Below are 18,041 nucleotides of genomic sequence, written 5' to 3'. Positions count from 1 at the left end.
GGCTCACGCCTGTAATCTCAACACTGGGAGGCTAAGGCAGGCAGATCACCTGAGGTCAGGAGTTCGAGACCAGCCTGGCCAACATGGTAAAACCCCATCTCTACTAAAGATACAAAAATTAGCTGGGCGTGGTTGCAGGCACCTGTAATCCCAGCTACTCGGGAGGTTGAGGTACAAGAATCGCTTGAACCTGGGAGGCAGAGACTGCAGTGAGCTGAGATGGCGCCACTGCACTCCCAGCCTGGGTGACGAGCAAGACTCCATCTCAAAAAAAAAAAAAAAAAAAAAGACTGCCATATACTGTAGCTGGAAAGCAAACTGCTGAAGACCAGGCATAGGACTGTATTGTATTGTAAGAGTAGCAGAAATTCAGCAATGGGTAACTTTGTAGTCCCAGTGAGTTTTCTCTATGAAAATCAGGGCCCTGATAGGGGAGAAATGGAACCCTGAGACTTCCATGGGGATACCTGGGAAAATGCACTTGAGAACATTTAACTCTTAGATTCCCTTGAACATTCTGGGCAAACGTTCGCCCTTGTTAGAGGACAACAGCAGCCCCTTCCTTGCAGAAACTGTGCAGGGGCCTGAACTGAGGCAGATAACCTGCAAAACAATATCTGCCTTCCTCAAGATCTTTCCCCACACCCCTCCTGGACAGTAGGCAAACAACTAGGGCTAAGTCTCAGCATGACCCACCTGGGGAAGTGCTGGTTCTGCTAAGGGTAGAAAAGGATTATTCACCAAAGGATCTGTAGGACCAGACTAGTATGTACCAGCAAGAATAGGGAGTGCTTGCTTACAAATATACCTTGAGGATGCTGAAACAGAAATTGGGGTGGGTAGAATATTTATCTGGCTAAAGGAGTGTTTGCTGATAGGAGGATACTCTTCCACAACTCAATATTTAACAGCCTGACAAGGGGCCTTGAAGTTAGAATTAACAGAGGAATAGTGTTTAGGTACTTGGAAAAAAGAATGGCCTGTGTTATATGAGGTAATATGCTGGAACTACCATGACAGAGTGCTGAAAAGGAGATCAAAAGTTCCAAAACTAAAGCACCATCAAAGACTCATCATTAGAATAGGGATTCTACAGGTCAGGCATGAATGTAGTCCTGACCCAGGTCTTTCTTACAATGGGTCTGTAAGACTTCACAGATAACACTTGTTAATCATTTTCTTGATGATATGGTTTGGCTGTGTCCTCACCCAAATCTCATCTTGAATTGTAGTTCCCATAATCCCCACATGTCACGGGAGGGACCTGGTGGGAGGTAATTGAATCATGGGGACAGTTACCCCCATATTGTTCTCATGATAGTGAGTTCTTAAGAGATCTGATGGTTTTATAAGGGGCTTTGTCCCCTTTGCTTGGCACTTCTCCTTGTGAAGAAGGACGTGTGCCATGTGAAGTCCAGGCATAGGACTGTATTGTATTGTAAGAGTAGCAGAACTTCAGCAATGGGTAACTTTGTAGTCCCAGTAAGTTTTCTCCATGAAAATCAGGCCCCTGATAGGGGAGAAATGGAACCCTGAGACTTGGATGGGGATACCTGGGAAGATGCACTTGAGAACCAAGTGCAGCCATGTGAAGAAGAACGTGTCTGCTTCCCCTTCTGCCATGATTGTAAGTTTCCTGAGGCTTCCCCAGCCCTGTGGAACTGTGAGTCAATTAAATTTCTTTCCTTTATAACTTACCCAGTCTTGGGCAATTCTTTGTAGGAGTGTGAGAACAGATAAATACAGTAAACTGGTACAACAGAGACTGAGGTACTGCTATAAAGATACCTAAAGATGTGGAAGTGACTTTGGAACTGGGTAACAGGCAGAGGTTGGAACAGTTTAGAGGGCTCAGAAGAAGACAGGAAAATGTGGGAAAGTTTGGAACTTCCTAGAGATTTAGAGGGCTCAGAAGACAAGAAGATGGGGGAAAGTTTGGAACTTCCTAGAGACCTGTTGAATGGCTTTGACCAAAATGCTGATAATGATATGGACAATGGAGTCCAAGCTGAGGTGGTCTCAGATGAAGATGAGAAGTGTGTTGGGAACTGGAATAAAGATGATTCTTGCTATGCTTTAGTAAAAAGACTGGTGGCATATTGCCCCCACCCTGGAGATCTGTGGAACTATGAACTTGAGAGAGATGATTTAGGGTATCTGGTGAAAGAAATTTCTAAGCAGCAAAGTGTTCAAGAGGAAGCAGAGCAAAAAAGCTTGGAGAATGTGCAGCCTGATGATGCAATAGAAAAACAATACCCATTTTCTGGGAAGAAATTTAAACCCACTGTAGAAATTTGCATAAGTAATGAGGGTCTGAATGTTAATCACCAAAACAATGAAGAAAATGTCCCCAGGGCTTGTCTGAGATCTTCACAGCAGCCACTCCCATCACAGTACTGGAGGCCTAGGAGAAAAAAATGGTGTCATGGGCTGGGCCCAGGGCCCCTTGCTCTGTGCAGCCTTGAGACATGGTGCCCAAGGATGCAGGGCATCCCAAGCTGGATGCAGGGCATCCAGGGCAAGGATGCAGGGCATCCCAAGCTGCTTTGGCTTCAGTTGTGGCTAAAAGGGGCCAATGTATAGCTCAGGCCATTACTTCAGAGGGTTCAAGCTCCAGTCCTTGGTGGCTTACATGTGGTGTTGGCCCGTGGGTGCACAGAAGTCAAGAATTGAGGTTTGGAAACCTCTGCCTAGATTTCAAAGGATTTATGGAAATGCCTGGATGTCCAGGCAGAAGTTTACTTCAGGGGTAGAGCCCTCATGGAGAACCTCTGCTGGGGCACTGCAGAAGGGAAATGTGGAGTCAGAGTCCCCAAACAGAGTCTCCACTGGGGCACTGCTAGTGGAGCTGTGAGAAAAGGGCCACCGTCCTCCAGACCCCAGAATGGTAGATCCACTGACAGCTTGCACCATGTGCCTGGAAAAGCTGCAGACACTCAATGCCAGCCCATGAAAGCAGCCAGGAGGGGGGCTGTACCCTGCAAAGCCACAGAGGCAGAGCTGCCCAAGGCCATGGGAGCCCACCTCTTGCATCAGCATGACTTGGATGTGAGACATGGAGTCAAAGGAGATGATCTTGGAACTTTAAGATTTAATGACTGCCCAATTGGATTTTGGACTTGTATGGGGCCTGTAGCCCCTTTGTTTTGGCCAATTTCTCCCATTTGGAATGGGTGTATTTACCCAATGCCTATATCCCCTGTACCAACTTTCTTTCCATTTTACAGGCTCATAGGTGGAAGGGCTTGCCTTGTCTCAGATGAGACTTTGGACTTGGACTTTTCAGTTAATGCTGGAATGAGGTAAGATTTTGGAGGACTGTTGAAAAGGCATGATTGTGTTTTGAAATGTGAGGACATGAGATCTGGGAGGGACCAGGGGTGGAATGATATAGTTTGGCTGTGTCCCCACCCAAATCTCATCTTGAATTGTGGTTCCCATAATCCCCACGTGTTGTGGGAGGGACCTGGTGGGAGGTAATTGAATCATGGGGGTGATTACCCCCATGCTGTTCTCATGATAGTGAGTTCTCATGAGATCCAATGGTTTTATAAGGGGCTTTGCCCCCTTTGCTCGGCACTTCTACTTCCTGCTGCCATGTGAAGAAGGATGTGTTTGCTTCCGCCTCTGCCATGATTGTAAGTTTCTTAAGGCTTCCCAGCCCTGCAGAACTGTGAGTCAATTAAACCTATTTCCTTTAGAACCTAGCCAGTCTTGGGCAGTTCTTTATAGCAGTGTGAGAATGGACTCGTACACTTGGTACCCAAATGTATAATCAGGTTGTATATACCTAGCATCTAGGAGAACTTTGCATTAGTTCCATAACCCTATGGAATAAAGACTATTGTAGCAAGAAAGTCCAAGTGAAAGCCCCTGAATTGCTCTTCCCTACCCCACTCCATTATCCAGAAATCTGGCTAAAATAGTAAATCACAAACAACACTGCCTCATGGGTAGAATGGTATGCTAAACTTAAAAGACTGAAAGGAAGCGAGGGTGGTAGTACTCATCATATTCCATTTTAATCTCCCACTCTAGACCCTGCAAAATCAGCTAGATCATGGCAGATGACAGTAAACTACATTGCAAACTTAACTAAGTGGTAGCCACACGGTAATTGCTGTGCTGGATATGCTATCTATACAGGTTGGTTATTGCTTATCCAAAATGCCAGGGAATAGAAGTGTTTTGTAGTTTTTATTTCTTGGGGTTTTGGAATATTTGCATTATACTTACCATTTGAGCATCCCAAATCCAAAAATCCAAAATCTGAATTGCTCCAATGAGCATTCCCTTTGAGTGTTATAGCAGTGCAGTTTCAGATTTTGGAGTGTTTTGAATTTTGTATTTTTTCAATTTGTAATGTTCAACCTGTACTAGAATGAAGCAAATAACCTCTCTTACACATTATGTGTCTATTGATCTAATAAATGTGCACCTTACAATATCCACCAGAAAGGAAGGTCAGAAACGTTTGCATTTACCTGGGATGGATGACAGTATACATTTACATCTTGCTTCAGGACTGGCCTGTTAACTCTCCTGTTCTCTGTCAAAATATAGTTCAAATAAGACTTGATTTCCTGGACCCTCAATGTAACATTACATTGGTTCACTATATTGATACATTAATGCACAAGAAGTGGCAATTACTACAGATGTCCCAATAAGATTATGTGCTCCAGAGGCAGGGAGATAAAAACCTTGCTATATCAATGTAGGTTTTTTTTATTTTGTTTTGTTCTTTTTTTTTTTTTTTTTTGAGAAAGAGTCTTGCTGTGTCACTCAGGCTGGAGTACAGTGGAGCAATCTTGGCTCACTGCAACCTCTGCCTCTCAGGCTCAAGTGATCCTCCCATTTTGGCCTCCTGAGTAGCTGGGATTACAGGCATGCACCGCCACACCTGGCTAATTTTTGTATTTTTAGTAGAGACAGGGTTTTGCCATGTTGGCCAGGCTGGTCTTGAACTCCTGGCCTCAAGTGATCCACCCGCCTCAGCCTCTCAAAATGTGTGAACCACCATGCCCAGCTGACCAGTGTAGTTTTGAAGTGCCTAACAGTTGGGTGTGGTTGCTCATGCCAGCACTTTGGGAGGCTGAGGTAGGAGGATTGCTTGAGCTCAGGACTTCAAGACCAGCCTAGGCAACATGGCTGGACGCCCATCTATTAAAAAAAAATTAGCTGGGCATGGTGTCATGTTCCTGTAGTCCCAGCTACTTGGGAGGCTGAAGTAGGAGGATTACTTATGCCCAGGAGTTCGAGGCTGCAGTGAGTCATGATGACACCATTGCACTCCAGCCTGGGTGACAGGGTGAAACCCTGTATCTAAATAGATAAATAAATATTAATAATAATAAAAATAAAGAAGTGCTTAATGATCTGGGGCATGCCATGCCAGGACATCCCCTTTAGGTTATAGTAATTATTATTGCAGAGTGAAGCTTATAACATTAAGAAGCACAGTGTTGGCAGGCCTCTTCTGGCTTTAGAGACAGCACATTCTACACTTGGGAATATTGCTCCAACCCATTTACTGGCTAACTTAGTAGGCTGCCAGCTTTGAGCACTACTAATGCCTCTCTTCAGCTGATGTCTATGGCCTCATTGAAGGAGGGGGGTCCTCTACATCCAACTAATGAGTGAGGAAAAAACTCGAGTATATTCCAGTGTAGCTAAGTAATGGGTAAATTTGACATATAGTTGTCCCATAAACAATAGTAAACTCTGGATCAAATGCAACAAGAAAACACAAACAACAAAACTACCTGAAGACACTGGAGAGTGAACAAATGAGCATATCCCAGAGGGCAGTTAAAATTGAAAGGGAGAACAGCACAATATGATTTTCCCATTTTTGTGACTTTTAGCCTAAGGGTAGGATGCAGTTGGTGCTGTGCAAGGCAGCTAAAACTATGATAGAAAATTCTCAGTCTTCCTGGCCTGAAAAACCAGAGAACAAACTTAAGGAACAACTATGCTAATGCAAAGTGGGGAGGGATACCCCAAAAAGAAAGGAGTCAGAGAGGAGAAGCCCCAAACTACGTGTATAAACTTTGCACAGACTCTAGATGACCCCTGAACTATGCATATACAGGGCCAACTGCAAGTAGCTTGGCTAAGGATAAAATAACTGACCTGAGATTTGACCTGATTCGCAGGAGACGGACTTTGCAATTTGAATCCAACCATGTTAACTGCCTGTTCAAACGAAACAAAACAAAAACCAAGAAAGCCAACCAACACTCTTCAGAGAAACAACAGAATCCAGTCTCTACAACATGACTTTGAGAATATGCAGGACACAGTCTGAAATTACTTACAATACAAGGAAAAAATGTGACCCATTCTCTAGAGAAAAGATAGTCCATGGAGACTAATTCTGAGATGACCCAGATTTTGTAATTTGCAAACAGGATTTTTGAGAGGTTATTTTAATTATGCTCACTGACATAAAGAAAAACAGGTTTGCAATCAATGAAAAGTGACGAGATCACAGCAGAAAAATAGAGACTATAGAAAACAACCAAATAGAAATTCTAGAATTGGGCCAGGCACAGTGGCTCACACCTGTAATCCCGGCACTTTCAGAGGCTGAGGCGGGTGGATCACATGAGGTCAGGAGTTTGTGACCAGCCTGATCGACATGATGAAACCCTGTCTCTACTAAAAATACAAAACTAGCTGGGTGTGGTGGCACATGCCTGTAATCTCAGCTACTTGGGAGGCCGAGGCAGGAGAATCACTTGGACTCAGGAGGCAGACGTTGCAGTGAGCTGAGATTGTGCCACTGCACTCCAGCCTGGGCAACAAGAGCGAGACTTTGCCTCGGGAAAAAAAAAAAAAAAAAAAAAGAAATTCTAGAATTGAAAAAACACAGTATCTAAAATTTAAAAATTCACTGGATAAGGTTAATAGCACAAAGGAGGTGGTAGAGGAGTCAATAAGAGAAACTATCTTATCTACAGGAGAAAGAGAAAAAAGATGGGAAAAGAATCTATGAGCCCAGAAGGAGAAGAGAGAGAGAGAGAGGGGATAGGGATGAAAAATATTTGAAGAAATAACTGACATTGCCCCAAATTTGTGATGACATCGATTTATAGATTCAAGGTTAACAACTGTTAAGCAGGACAAATGTGAAGAAAACCATGCCTAGGCACATTATAGTCAAATTGCTAAAAGCAAAAATAAAAAGAAAATCTTGAAGGCATCCATAGAAAAATGACAGATAGAGGAGAACACCAACTCTAACGACCACTGACTTCTCATGGGAAAGAATGAAGGCCAGCCAGACACTGTGGCTCATGCCTGTCTGTCAACCCAGCACTTTGGGAAGCTGAGGCAGGAGGATTGCTTGAGTCCAGGAGTTTGAGAGCAGTCTGGTCAACATGGGAAACCCCATCTCTACAAAAAATACAAAAATTAGCTAGGTGTGCCCTGTAGTCCCAGCTTGGGAGGCTGAGATAGGCGGATCCATTGAGCCTGGGAGGTCGAGGCTGTAGTAAGCTGCGATTATGTCACTGCACTACAGCCTAGGTGACAGAGCGAGACCCTGTCAGGCAGGGCTCGGTGGCCATGCCTGTAATCGTGGCACTTTGGGTGGTCAGGCTGGGCAGATCTCTTGAGCTCAGGGGTTTGAGACCCACCTGGGCAACATAGTGAAACCCTGTCTCTGCAAAAAATACAAAAATTAGCCAGGTGTGGTTGTGTGTGCCTGTAGTCCCAGCTACTCGGGAGGCTGATGTGGGAGGATCGCTTGAACCTGGGAGGCAGAGGTTGCAGTGAGCTGAGATTGTGCCACTGTACTCCAGCCTAGGCCACAGAGCCAGACCCCATCAAAAAAAAAAAAAAAAAAAAAAAAAAAAAATGCTGGGCATGGTGGCTCATGCCTGTAATCCCAGCACTTCTGGAAGGCCTAGGCGGGCAGATCACGAGGTCAGGACTTCAAGACCAGCCTGGCCAACATAGTGAAACTCTGTCTCTACTGAAAATACAAAAAATTAGCTGGGTGTGGCGGCGGGCACCTGTAATCCTAGCTACTCAGGAGGCTGAGGCAGGAGAATCGCTTTAATTCAGGAGGTGGAGGTTGCAGCGAGCTGAGATGGTGCCACTGCACTCCAGCCCTGGCAACGGTGCGAGACTCCATCTCAAAAAAAAAAAAAGAAAAAAAAGGGAATACAGGCCAGAAGACATTTAATAGGTTGAATAGCGACCCCCAAAAGATACAGTGAAATCATAACCCTGGTAGCTATGAATATGACTTTTTTTGGAAAAAGGTTCTTTGCAGGTTTGATTGAGTTAAAGATCTTGAGATGAAAGCATCCTGGATGAACCAGTCAGGCCCTAGCTCACATGACAAGTATACTTATAAGTAAGAGGAGAAACACCAAGGCTTAGGGGAGAAGACACAGACACAAAACAGAAGGCTGTGTGAAGGAGGCAGAGGTTAGAGTTATGAAGCCAAAACCCGGGGAACGCCTGGAGCCACCAGAGGCTGAAAGAGGCAAGGAAGGGTTCTTCCCTAGAGCTTCTGGACAGAGTGTGGCCTTACCCACTCTTTTTTTTTTTCAAGATGGGGGTCTCATTCTGTCACCCAGGCTGGAGTGCAGTGGTGCAATATTGGCTCACTGCAACCTCCACCTCCCCGGCTCAAGTGATCCTCCCACCTCAGCCTCCTGAGTAGCTGGAAACACAGGGACATGTTGTTACACCCGGCTAACTTTTTGTATTTTTGGCAGAGCCAGGGTTTCGCCATGTTGGCCAGGGTGGTCTCAAACTCCTGGGAGCAAGTGATCCGCCTGCCTCGGCCTGGAATTAGAAGGCCTTGGTGCTAGGATTACAAGCATGAGTCGCTGCACCCGGCCTAGTTTTTAAACTTCTGGTCTCTAGAACTGTGAGAGAATAAATTTATGTTTTTCTAAGTCATCAAGTTTGTGGTAATTTCTTTTTTTATTTGAGATGGAGTCTCGCTCTGTCACCCAGGCTGGAGTGCAGTGGCACGATCTTGGCTCACTGCAACCTCCGCCTCCCAGGTTCAAGCAATTCTCTGCCTCAGCCTCCCGAGTAGCTGGGATTACAGGCGCCTGCCACCAGGCCGGGCTAATTTTTTTGTATTTTTGGTAGAGATGGGGTTTCACCATCTTGACCAGGCTGGTCTTGAACTCCTGACCTCGTGATCCACATGCCCTGGTCTCCCAAATTGCTGGGATTACAGGTGTGAGCCACCACGCCCGGCCTGTGGTAATTTCTTATGGTAGCCCAGGAAATGAATACAACAGAAGACCATCATCTATAAAGTGTTGAAAGAAAAACTTCTAAATCCAGCTAAAGTATCCTTCAAGAAGGATAACAAAATAAAGACTGTTTCATATAAAAGAAAAACAAAAGAATACATTGCCAGCAGTAATGCATTGCAAAATATGCTACAGGAAGTTCTTCAGGATGAAAGGAAATGATACCAGATGGAAAATCGGATATTCAGGAAAGAATAGAGCATTGAAAATGGTAAACAACTGGGTAAATATAAAAGACAATTTTTTCTTTTCAATACAGTTTAAAGCAAAAAGTATAACTGTCTTCTGAGGTTTACAATGTATGTAGATATAATACATATGACATCTATGGCATAAAAGATGGGAAAGGATAAATGGATACATACAGTTGCAGGGTGTCTATGTTTTAGGTGAAATGTTACAGTGTTAATTCTTTTTTTTTTTGAGACGGAGTCTCGCTCTGTTGCCCTGGTTGGAGTGCAGTGGCACGATCTCAGCTCACAGCAACCTGCACTTCCTGGGTTGAAGTGATTCTCTTGGAAGTAGGGATTCAAAGAGATGTTTGTACACCCATGTTCATAGCAGCATCATTCACAATAGCCAAAAGGGGGAAGTGACCCAAGTGTCCATTGATGGATAACAGATAGACAAAATGTGGCGGGTCAATCCAATGAAATACTGTTTAGTCTTTAAGAAGAAAGGAAATTCTGGCCAGGTGTGGTGTCTCACACCTGTAACCCCAGCACTTATGGAGGCTGAGGTGGGTGGATTGCTTGAGCCTGGGAGTTCAAGACCAGCCTGGGCAACATGGTGAAATCCCATCTCTACAAAAATTGGCTGGGCGTGGTGGGGTGTGATGGTAGCCCCAGCTACTTGGGAGGCTAAGGTAGGAGGATCGCTTGAGCCCAGGAGGTGGAGGTTGCAGTGAGCTGAGATCGCACCACTGCACTCCAGCCTGGGCAACAGAGTGAGACCCTGTCTCAAACATGCTACAACATGAATGGACCGTGAGGATATTATGCTAAGTGACATAAGCCAGTCACAAAAGGACAAGTGATGTATGATTCCACTTAATGAGATACCTAGAGTAGTCAAATTCATAGAGACAGAAAGGTACTTGCCAGAAGTTGGGAGTGCGTAGGGGATGGAGACGGAAATGGAGAGTTATTGTTTGATGGGCACAGTTTCTGTTTGGGAAAATGAAGAAAGTGTTGGAGATGGGTGGTGGTGATGGTTGCACAACAATGTGAATATACTTAATGCCACTGGGCTGTACACTTGAAAATGGTTACAATGATAAACGTTATATGTATTTTATCACAATTTAAAAAAAGAAAAGAAGGGCGGGTGTGGTGGCTCATGCCTGTAATCCCAGCACTTTTGGAGGCTGAGGCGGGTGGATCATCTGAGGCCAGGAGTTTGAGACCAGCCTGGCCAACATGGTGAAACTCCCATCTCTACTAAAAATACAAAAATTAGCGGGGTGTGGTGATGCATGTGTGTAGTTCTAGCTACTTGGGGGGCTGAGACAGGAGAATTGCCTGAACCCGGAAGTTGGAGGTTGCAGTGAGCTGAAATCGCGCCACTGCATGGCCAGCCTGGGTGACAGAGGGAGACTCGGTCTCAAAAAAGAAAAAAAAAGAAAAAAAAGAAAAGATGCAAGGACTCTCCCTTAGAACCCTTGGAGGGAGTATGGCCCTGCCCACACCTTGATTTCAGACTTCTGGTCTCCAGACGGTACATTTCTGCTGTTGTTTTTTGAAATGGGGTCTCACTGTGTCACCCAGGCTTCAGTGCAGTGGTGAGATCTTGGCTCACTGCATCCTCTGCCTCCTGGGTTCAAGCAATTCTCCTGCCTTAGCTTCTTGAGTAGCTGGGACTACAGGCATGCGCCATCACGTCTAGTTAATTTTTGTATTTTTTTTTTGAGACAGAGTCTCGCTCTGTTGCCCAGGCTGGAGTGCAGTGGTGCAATCTCAGCTCACTGCAATCTCTGCCTCCCGGGTTTATGCCATTCTCCTGCCTCAGCCTCCCAAGTAGCTGGGATTACAGGCGCCCACCACCACGCCCGGCTAATTTTTTGTATTTTTAGTACAGATGGGGTTTCACCGTGTTAACCAGGATGGTCTCGATCTCCTGACCACGTGATCCGCCCGCCTCAGCCTCCCAAAGTGCTGGGATTACAGGCATGAGCCACCGCACCTGTCTTAATTTTTGTATTTTTAGTAGAGATGGGTTTTCACTATGTTGGCCAGGCTGGTCTTGATCTCCTGACCTAGAGATCTGCCCGCCTTGGCCTCCCAAAGTGCTGGGATTACAAACGTGAGCCACTGCACCCGGCCAATTTCTGTTGTTTTAAGCCACCAAGTTCTAGGTAATTTGTTGCAGTAGTGATAGGAAATCAATACAGACATGGAGACTGCTGAAGGGAAATGAGGCAGAAATGGAACAGAAGGTTCTCATAGAGAAGCCCAGGTGGATGAGATACATCGTTATAAAAGCTGAAGTGGGGCTATGAGTGAGGTTGGGACTGAGGTAAAGGTATGTTCCCTTAGTGGTACTAGCCTTCGTGAGCCTAGTACTCCCATGGCGGTTTTGTCTGTTTTTTATTTTTATTTTTATTTATTTTTATTATTTTATTTTATTTTTTTTGAGACAGAGTCTCACTTTGTCGCCCAGGCTGGAGTGCAGTGGCGCGATCTCGGCTCACTGCAAGCTCCGCCTCCCGGGTTCACGCCATTCTCCTGCCTCAGCCTCCTGAGTAGCTGGGACTACAGGCGCCCGCCACCACGCCTGGCTAATTTTTTGTATTTTTAGTAGAGACGGGATTTCATCTTGTTAGCCAGGATGGTCTCCATCTCCCGACCTCGTGATCCACCCGCCTTGGACTCCCAAAGTGCTGGGATTACAGGTGTGAGCCACCGCACCCGGCCTTGTCTGTTTTTTAAGAGACAGGGTCTCACTCTGTTGCCCAGGCTGGAGTGCAATTGTGCAATCATAACTCACTTCAGACTCAAACTTCTGGGCTCAAGCGATCCTCCCACTTCACTCTCCCAAGTAGCTAGGACTATAGGCACATGCCCAGCTAATTTTAAAATTTTTTTGTAGGGAGCAGGTCTCACCATATTGCCTAGGCTGGTCTCAAACTTCTGGGTTCAAGTAATCCTCCCACCTCGGCCCCCAAAAGCAGTAGGATTGTAGGTGTGAGCCACTGCACCTGGCTCCCATGATGGTTGTAATGGTGAATGGCCAATTACAGCAATCCCAGCTGGATAAGGGCAGGAGGATCCCGAGCCTCACATCCCTCAGGATGAAGGTGTGGGACATCCTACTAGACAAGCCATCAAGAATAGCAGAAGTGTTAAGTCAAGGGTGTGAGGAACCTAGAACACTCAGAGAGGAAGATGATGAATATGATTATGTATCGCCTTGAGACCACTGCAGCAGCGGGGGCTGAAGCTCATCCCTCTACCCTCCTCCTCTAAGTTTTGTGCTAGAAATTGTGACAGAATGAAGTTAAGGTAAAATGTGAGGAGACCTGAGCAGTGCATGGCATGATCTGTAACAGACACCGTTAATGCTCCACCCAGATCCCTGTTTATAAATTCCTCCTTCTCTGGCTTTCAGGTGCTCTCCTTTTATTTTTTTGAGACGGAATCTCACTCTGTCGCCCAGGCTGGAGTGCAGTGGTGCGATCTCCGCTCACTGCAAGCTCTGCCTCCCAGGTTCACGCCATTCTCCTGCCTCAGCCTCCTCCCCAGTAGCTGGGACTACAGGCGCCCGCCATCATGCTCGGCTAATTTTTTTTGGTATTTTTAGAAGAGATGGGGTTTCACCGTGTTAGCCAGGATGGTCTCGATCCCGCCTGCCTTGGCCTCCCAGTGTTGGGATTACAGGTGTGAGCCACCGAGCCCAGCCTCAGGTGCTCTCCTTTCTAATGGCCCATACCAACTACAGTCAGCCCTCTGCACCCGCAGGATCTGCCTCCACCCACAGATAAAAAATACTGAAAAGGCAGCAACAATACAACAATAAAAAATACAAATTAAAAAATACACCTCCTGGCCCGGTGCGGTGGCTCACACCTGTAATCCCAGCACTTCAGGAGGCTGAGGTGGGTGGATCACCTGAGGTGGGGAATTCGAAACCAGCCTGACCAACATGGAGAAACCCTGTCTCTACTAAAAACACAAAAAATTAGCCGGCATGGTGGCGCATGCCTGTAATCCCAGCTACTTGGGAGGCTCAGGTAGGAGAATCGCTTGAACCTGGGAGGTGGAGGTTGTGGCGAGCAGAGATCGTGCCATTGCACTCCAGCCTGGGCAACAAGAGCAAAATTCTGTCTCAAAAAACAAAACAAAACAAAACAAAACAAAACACACAACACCTCCTTTCTCCAGCTGTGGCCGAGGTCCTTCTGAGGAAGCTAAGGCTGTGTTGGGGTGAGGCCCTCACTTCATCCGGTGACCAGCAGTGCCAGCAGGGCCCACCACACACTTGTGGCATTATGGCTTCTGTCTCCAAGCTCAGCTGCATCATCTACCGGGCCCTCATGCTGCACAATGATGATGAGGTGACCATCACAGAGCATAAGACCGAGGCGCTCAGGAAAGCAGCTGGCGTAAATGTGGAATGTTTTTCACCTGGCTTGTTGGCAAAGGCCCAGGCCAATGTCAACATCGGGAGCCTCGTCTGCAATGCAGGGACTGGAGGACCTGCTCTAGGAGGTGGTACTGCACCTGTAGGAGGTCCTGCCCACTGCACCACTGCTGAGAAGAAAGTGGAAGCAAAGAAAAGAGAATCTGAGGAGTCTGATGAGGACACGGGCTTTGGTGTTTTTGATGAAATCTCTTTTGTGATATGAACCCAAAAGTATCTAAGACAGGTCTCAATCAATTTTACGTAGCATTTACATTGTATTAGGTGTTACAGTGTAGGTAATCTACAGATGATTTAAAGTGTATGGGGGATGTGCATAGGTTATATGTACATACTGTGCCCTTTTATATAAGGGTCTTGACCATCTGAGGGTTTTAGTATCTGTGGGGATCCTGGAACCAATCTGCAGATACCAAGGGAAGACTTTACTCCTTTTTTTTTTGGAGACGGAGTCTTGCAGTGGCATAATCTCAGCTCACTGCAACCCCTGCTTCCCAGGTTCAAGTGATTCTCCTGCCTCAGTCTCCTGAGTAGCTGAAATTACAGGCACCTCCCACCATGTTCAGCTAATTTTTGTATTTTAGTACAGATGGGTTTCCCCAAGTCGGCTGGTGTCGAACTCCTAACCTCAGGTGATCTGCACACCTGGCCCTCCCAAAGTGCTGGGATTACAGGTGTGAGCCACCATGCCCAGCCTGGAAAGACTTTACTCTCTTTGGAGGTTGCCCTCCTACTGGTGCTACTGTGCCTGAAGGCACAGAGGGCCAGAGCTGCCTGGGAATTGACTGACCAACCTTGCCTCAGGCCAAGAACAAACTCTGGGGAGGAACTTCCATTCTGGAGCACCCACACAGGATCAGGCTCAAACTCCCCTTTGTGGAATTCTGCCCGAGACCGCAACTCTTCTCAGCTCTTTCCCTTTTCCTTTCTGGCTTATCCCTCACCCCATGGGTTTCACCTGGGAGCACTGAAGCCCTTGTACAGTATCCTCATCTCACAGTCCGCTTCTGGGGAACCCAACCCCAGGCAGGGAAGAAAATGTCTTGACTTGCCCAGTTATAATCTGGCACCTTTATCTTTTAGTTGTTTCATGTCAAATGCTGGGATCTCTTATGGAACACTTTTGGGGGTTGCTGTTGTTCCTGGAGAGAAGAGACACCTCCTCTGGCTGGTTGAGTGAAGGCTCTTCCCCTTTGAATCTCCAGCTTCCTGAAGTGTACGCCTCAGGGAACACTTGTTTGGATCACCTTGCCCCTCCACGTGATCCTCTTAGTCCTGCACTATTTCAAGACGGTCCTGTTGCGGAATCCATAGCTGGTCCACACAAAACATGCATCTTTGTCCCTCAGAAACTTGCAAGTCCAGGCCTTCCCAGGATAGGTCCTTTTCCTCTCATGCCACACACTGTTCTCACTCAGCCTTTGGCTCACAGACTGTCAGAGGTGTTCGAACCAGAACGACTCCATCTTGAATAGGGATGGCTAAAATAAAGATGAGACCTGCTGGGCTGCATTCCCAGGAGGTTAGGCATTCTTAGTCACAGGATGAGACAGGAGGTCAGCAGGACAAGATACAGGTCATAAAGACCCTGCGGATACAATAGGATGCAATGATGAAGCTGGCCAAGACCTGCCAAATCCAAGATGGCGATGAAAGCAACCTCTAGTCATCCTCACTGCTCATTATACACAGATTATAATGCAGTAGCATGCTGAAAGACACTCCTACCAGTGCCATGACAGTTCACAAATGCCATGGTAACATCCAGAAATTACCCTACATGGTCTAAAAGTGGGAGGCGCTGGGCGTTGTGGCTCACGCCTGTAATCCCAGCACTTTGGGAGGCTGAGGCGGGCAGATCACCTAAGGTTGAGAGTTGAGACCGGCCTGACCAACATAGAGAAACCCTGTCTCTATTAAAAATACAAAATTAGCCGGGTATGGTGGTACACACCTGTAATCCCAGCTACTCTGGAGGCTGAGGCAGGAGAATCGCTTGAACCCAGGAGGCAGAGGTTGCGGTGAGCCAAGATCATACCTTTGCACTCCAGCCTGGGCAACAAGAGCGAACTCCGTCTCAAAAAAAAAAAAAAAAAAAAAAAAGGGAAGAACCCTCGATTCCAGGAAATCCCTGTCCCTTTCCTGGAAAACTCATGAATAATCCACTCCTTATTTAACATATAATCAAAAATTAACTGTAAGTGTACTTAGTCAAGCACCTCATACTCTGCTCTGTTTATGGAGTAGCCATTCTTCTGTTTCTTTACTCCTGTAATAAGCTTGCTTTCACTTTATGAACTTACCCAAATTCTTTCTTGCACAAGATCCAAGAACCCTCTCTTAGGGTCTGGATTGGGCCCCTTTTGCGTAACAGACTTACTTTTTCAGACATGAAGGAAGAACAAGTCCTTATGTTCCCCAAACTCTAGGGGACATATATCAGTATCTCAGAGTGATTCTCTGGAGGCCCCTTGAAGCACACACGGGCAGCACTGGGAAGAATTCTCTAAATCCTCTCCCATCTCTGCAATCAGTCTCCAAGCCTCTCCTGTGCACTCTCAAAGTGGGTGATGAGCTGATTAGCTGGCAGAACTGGTGTTTCCACAACCTTCTTTGGAAGGCTGTTGGTCTTCCAACTTGATCTAAGGCTTTGCATTAAAATAGATCTATTGTTTTCAGCTTTGGTGCCACAGCTAACACTCAGGATTGAAAGAGTCTCATTTTAACATCCTGCTGCATAGACAAGACGCCTTGTACACATACTTTGCTCTAAGTTCAGTCATTCTGAGCCCCTACTGGTGACAAAGCTCCTGGAGTAGAGAGAAAAAAGGCAGAAGGCAGGCAAATGACTCTTCCATTCAGATGGGGGAAAGCAGAGTAAGGCCATCAGCACAAAGCCATACCTGAATATACAAACAAAATCCATTGGGCTTAATATCTGAAACTTCAGTCATATAAATTCCGTGTTTTTGCAGCTAGAGTCTAGTTCATCAAGAAATCTCTAGACGTCATCCCTTTGCCTGCTCTCCACTACCTTGTTTCTTCAGAATAGGATATTTAGAAATACTTATGATATTCCTTAGGATAAATTTCTCAATAATGTGTCACTTAATGACAGGAATACATTCTGAGATGCACATCGTTTGGGAATTTCATCATTGTATGAACATCATAGAGTGCACTTACACAAAACTAGATGGTATTGCCTACTGCATACCTAGATGACGTGGTACAGCAAGCTTGTCCAACCCGTGGCCCGCGGGCTGCATGTGGCCCAGGACAGCTTTGAAAGTCACCCAACACAAATTCATAAACTTAAAAAGCATTATGAGATTTCCTGGTGATTTTCTTTCTTTTTTTAAGCTCATCAGCTATCATTAGTGTTAGTGTATTTTACGTGTGGCCCAAGACAATTCTTCTTTCAATGTGGCCCAGGGAAGCCGAAAGATTAGAAACCTCTGTGGTACAGCCTATAGCTGCTAGGCTGCAAACCTGTACAGCATGTTACTGTCCTGAACACAGTAGGTAATTGTAATACAATGGTAAGAATGTGTACATCTAAACATAGAGAAGGTACAGTACAAATACCGTACAAAAGATAAAAAATGGTACACCAGCATAGCTCACTGACCATGAATGAAGCTTGCAGGACTGGAAGTTGCTCTGGGTGAGTCATGAGTGAGGGATGACTGAATATGAAGGCCTAGTAGTATACAATACTGTACACTACAATAAGACATTAATGTAAACTACTATAATTATAATGATTTGATGAGTCAAGGTGGACTTTTTTCGTGTGGAAAGGGAAGGTATATAGAATATCTTACACTGAAGATCTAACAGTCATGGGGTCATTTGTGCCATCTGAAGTAAGTTAGATATAAGACCATAAAAGAGACAATTAATCTATAATAAATATCAATAATTATAAGAAAAATCTGGTCTCTAGTCTCTCCTAGTCATTCACAAAACAAGAACAATAATGTCAATCTATAATCTAAAAAACAAAAATTATAACTATATACTACAGATCACTGGCAAATGCCTCTCAAGACTTAATTTTTTTTTTTTTTTTTTCAGACAGAGTCTTGCTCTGTCTCCCAGACTGGAGTG

General features: G+C 45.6%; 1 protein-coding gene across 1 annotated transcript; it reads left to right on the top strand.

Moving 5' to 3' along the window:
* Positions 1–13,776: 13,776 nt before the first annotated feature.
* Positions 13,777–14,133, top strand: LOC100432998 (large ribosomal subunit protein P1-like). The gene has a single exon (XM_054556397.2). The coding sequence runs from the start codon at positions 13,777–13,779 to the stop codon at positions 14,131–14,133; it is 357 nt and encodes a 118-aa protein (XP_054412372.2).
* The last annotated feature ends 3,908 nt before the right edge of the window (positions 14,134–18,041 follow it).

The sequence above is a fragment of the Pongo abelii genome, chromosome 4, assembly GCF_028885655.2.
Source record: "Pongo abelii isolate AG06213 chromosome 4, NHGRI_mPonAbe1-v2.0_pri, whole genome shotgun sequence".
In the NCBI taxonomy this organism is placed as follows: domain Eukaryota; kingdom Metazoa; phylum Chordata; class Mammalia; order Primates; family Hominidae; genus Pongo; species Pongo abelii.
This window is presented reverse-complemented; position numbering and strand designations above follow the sequence as displayed.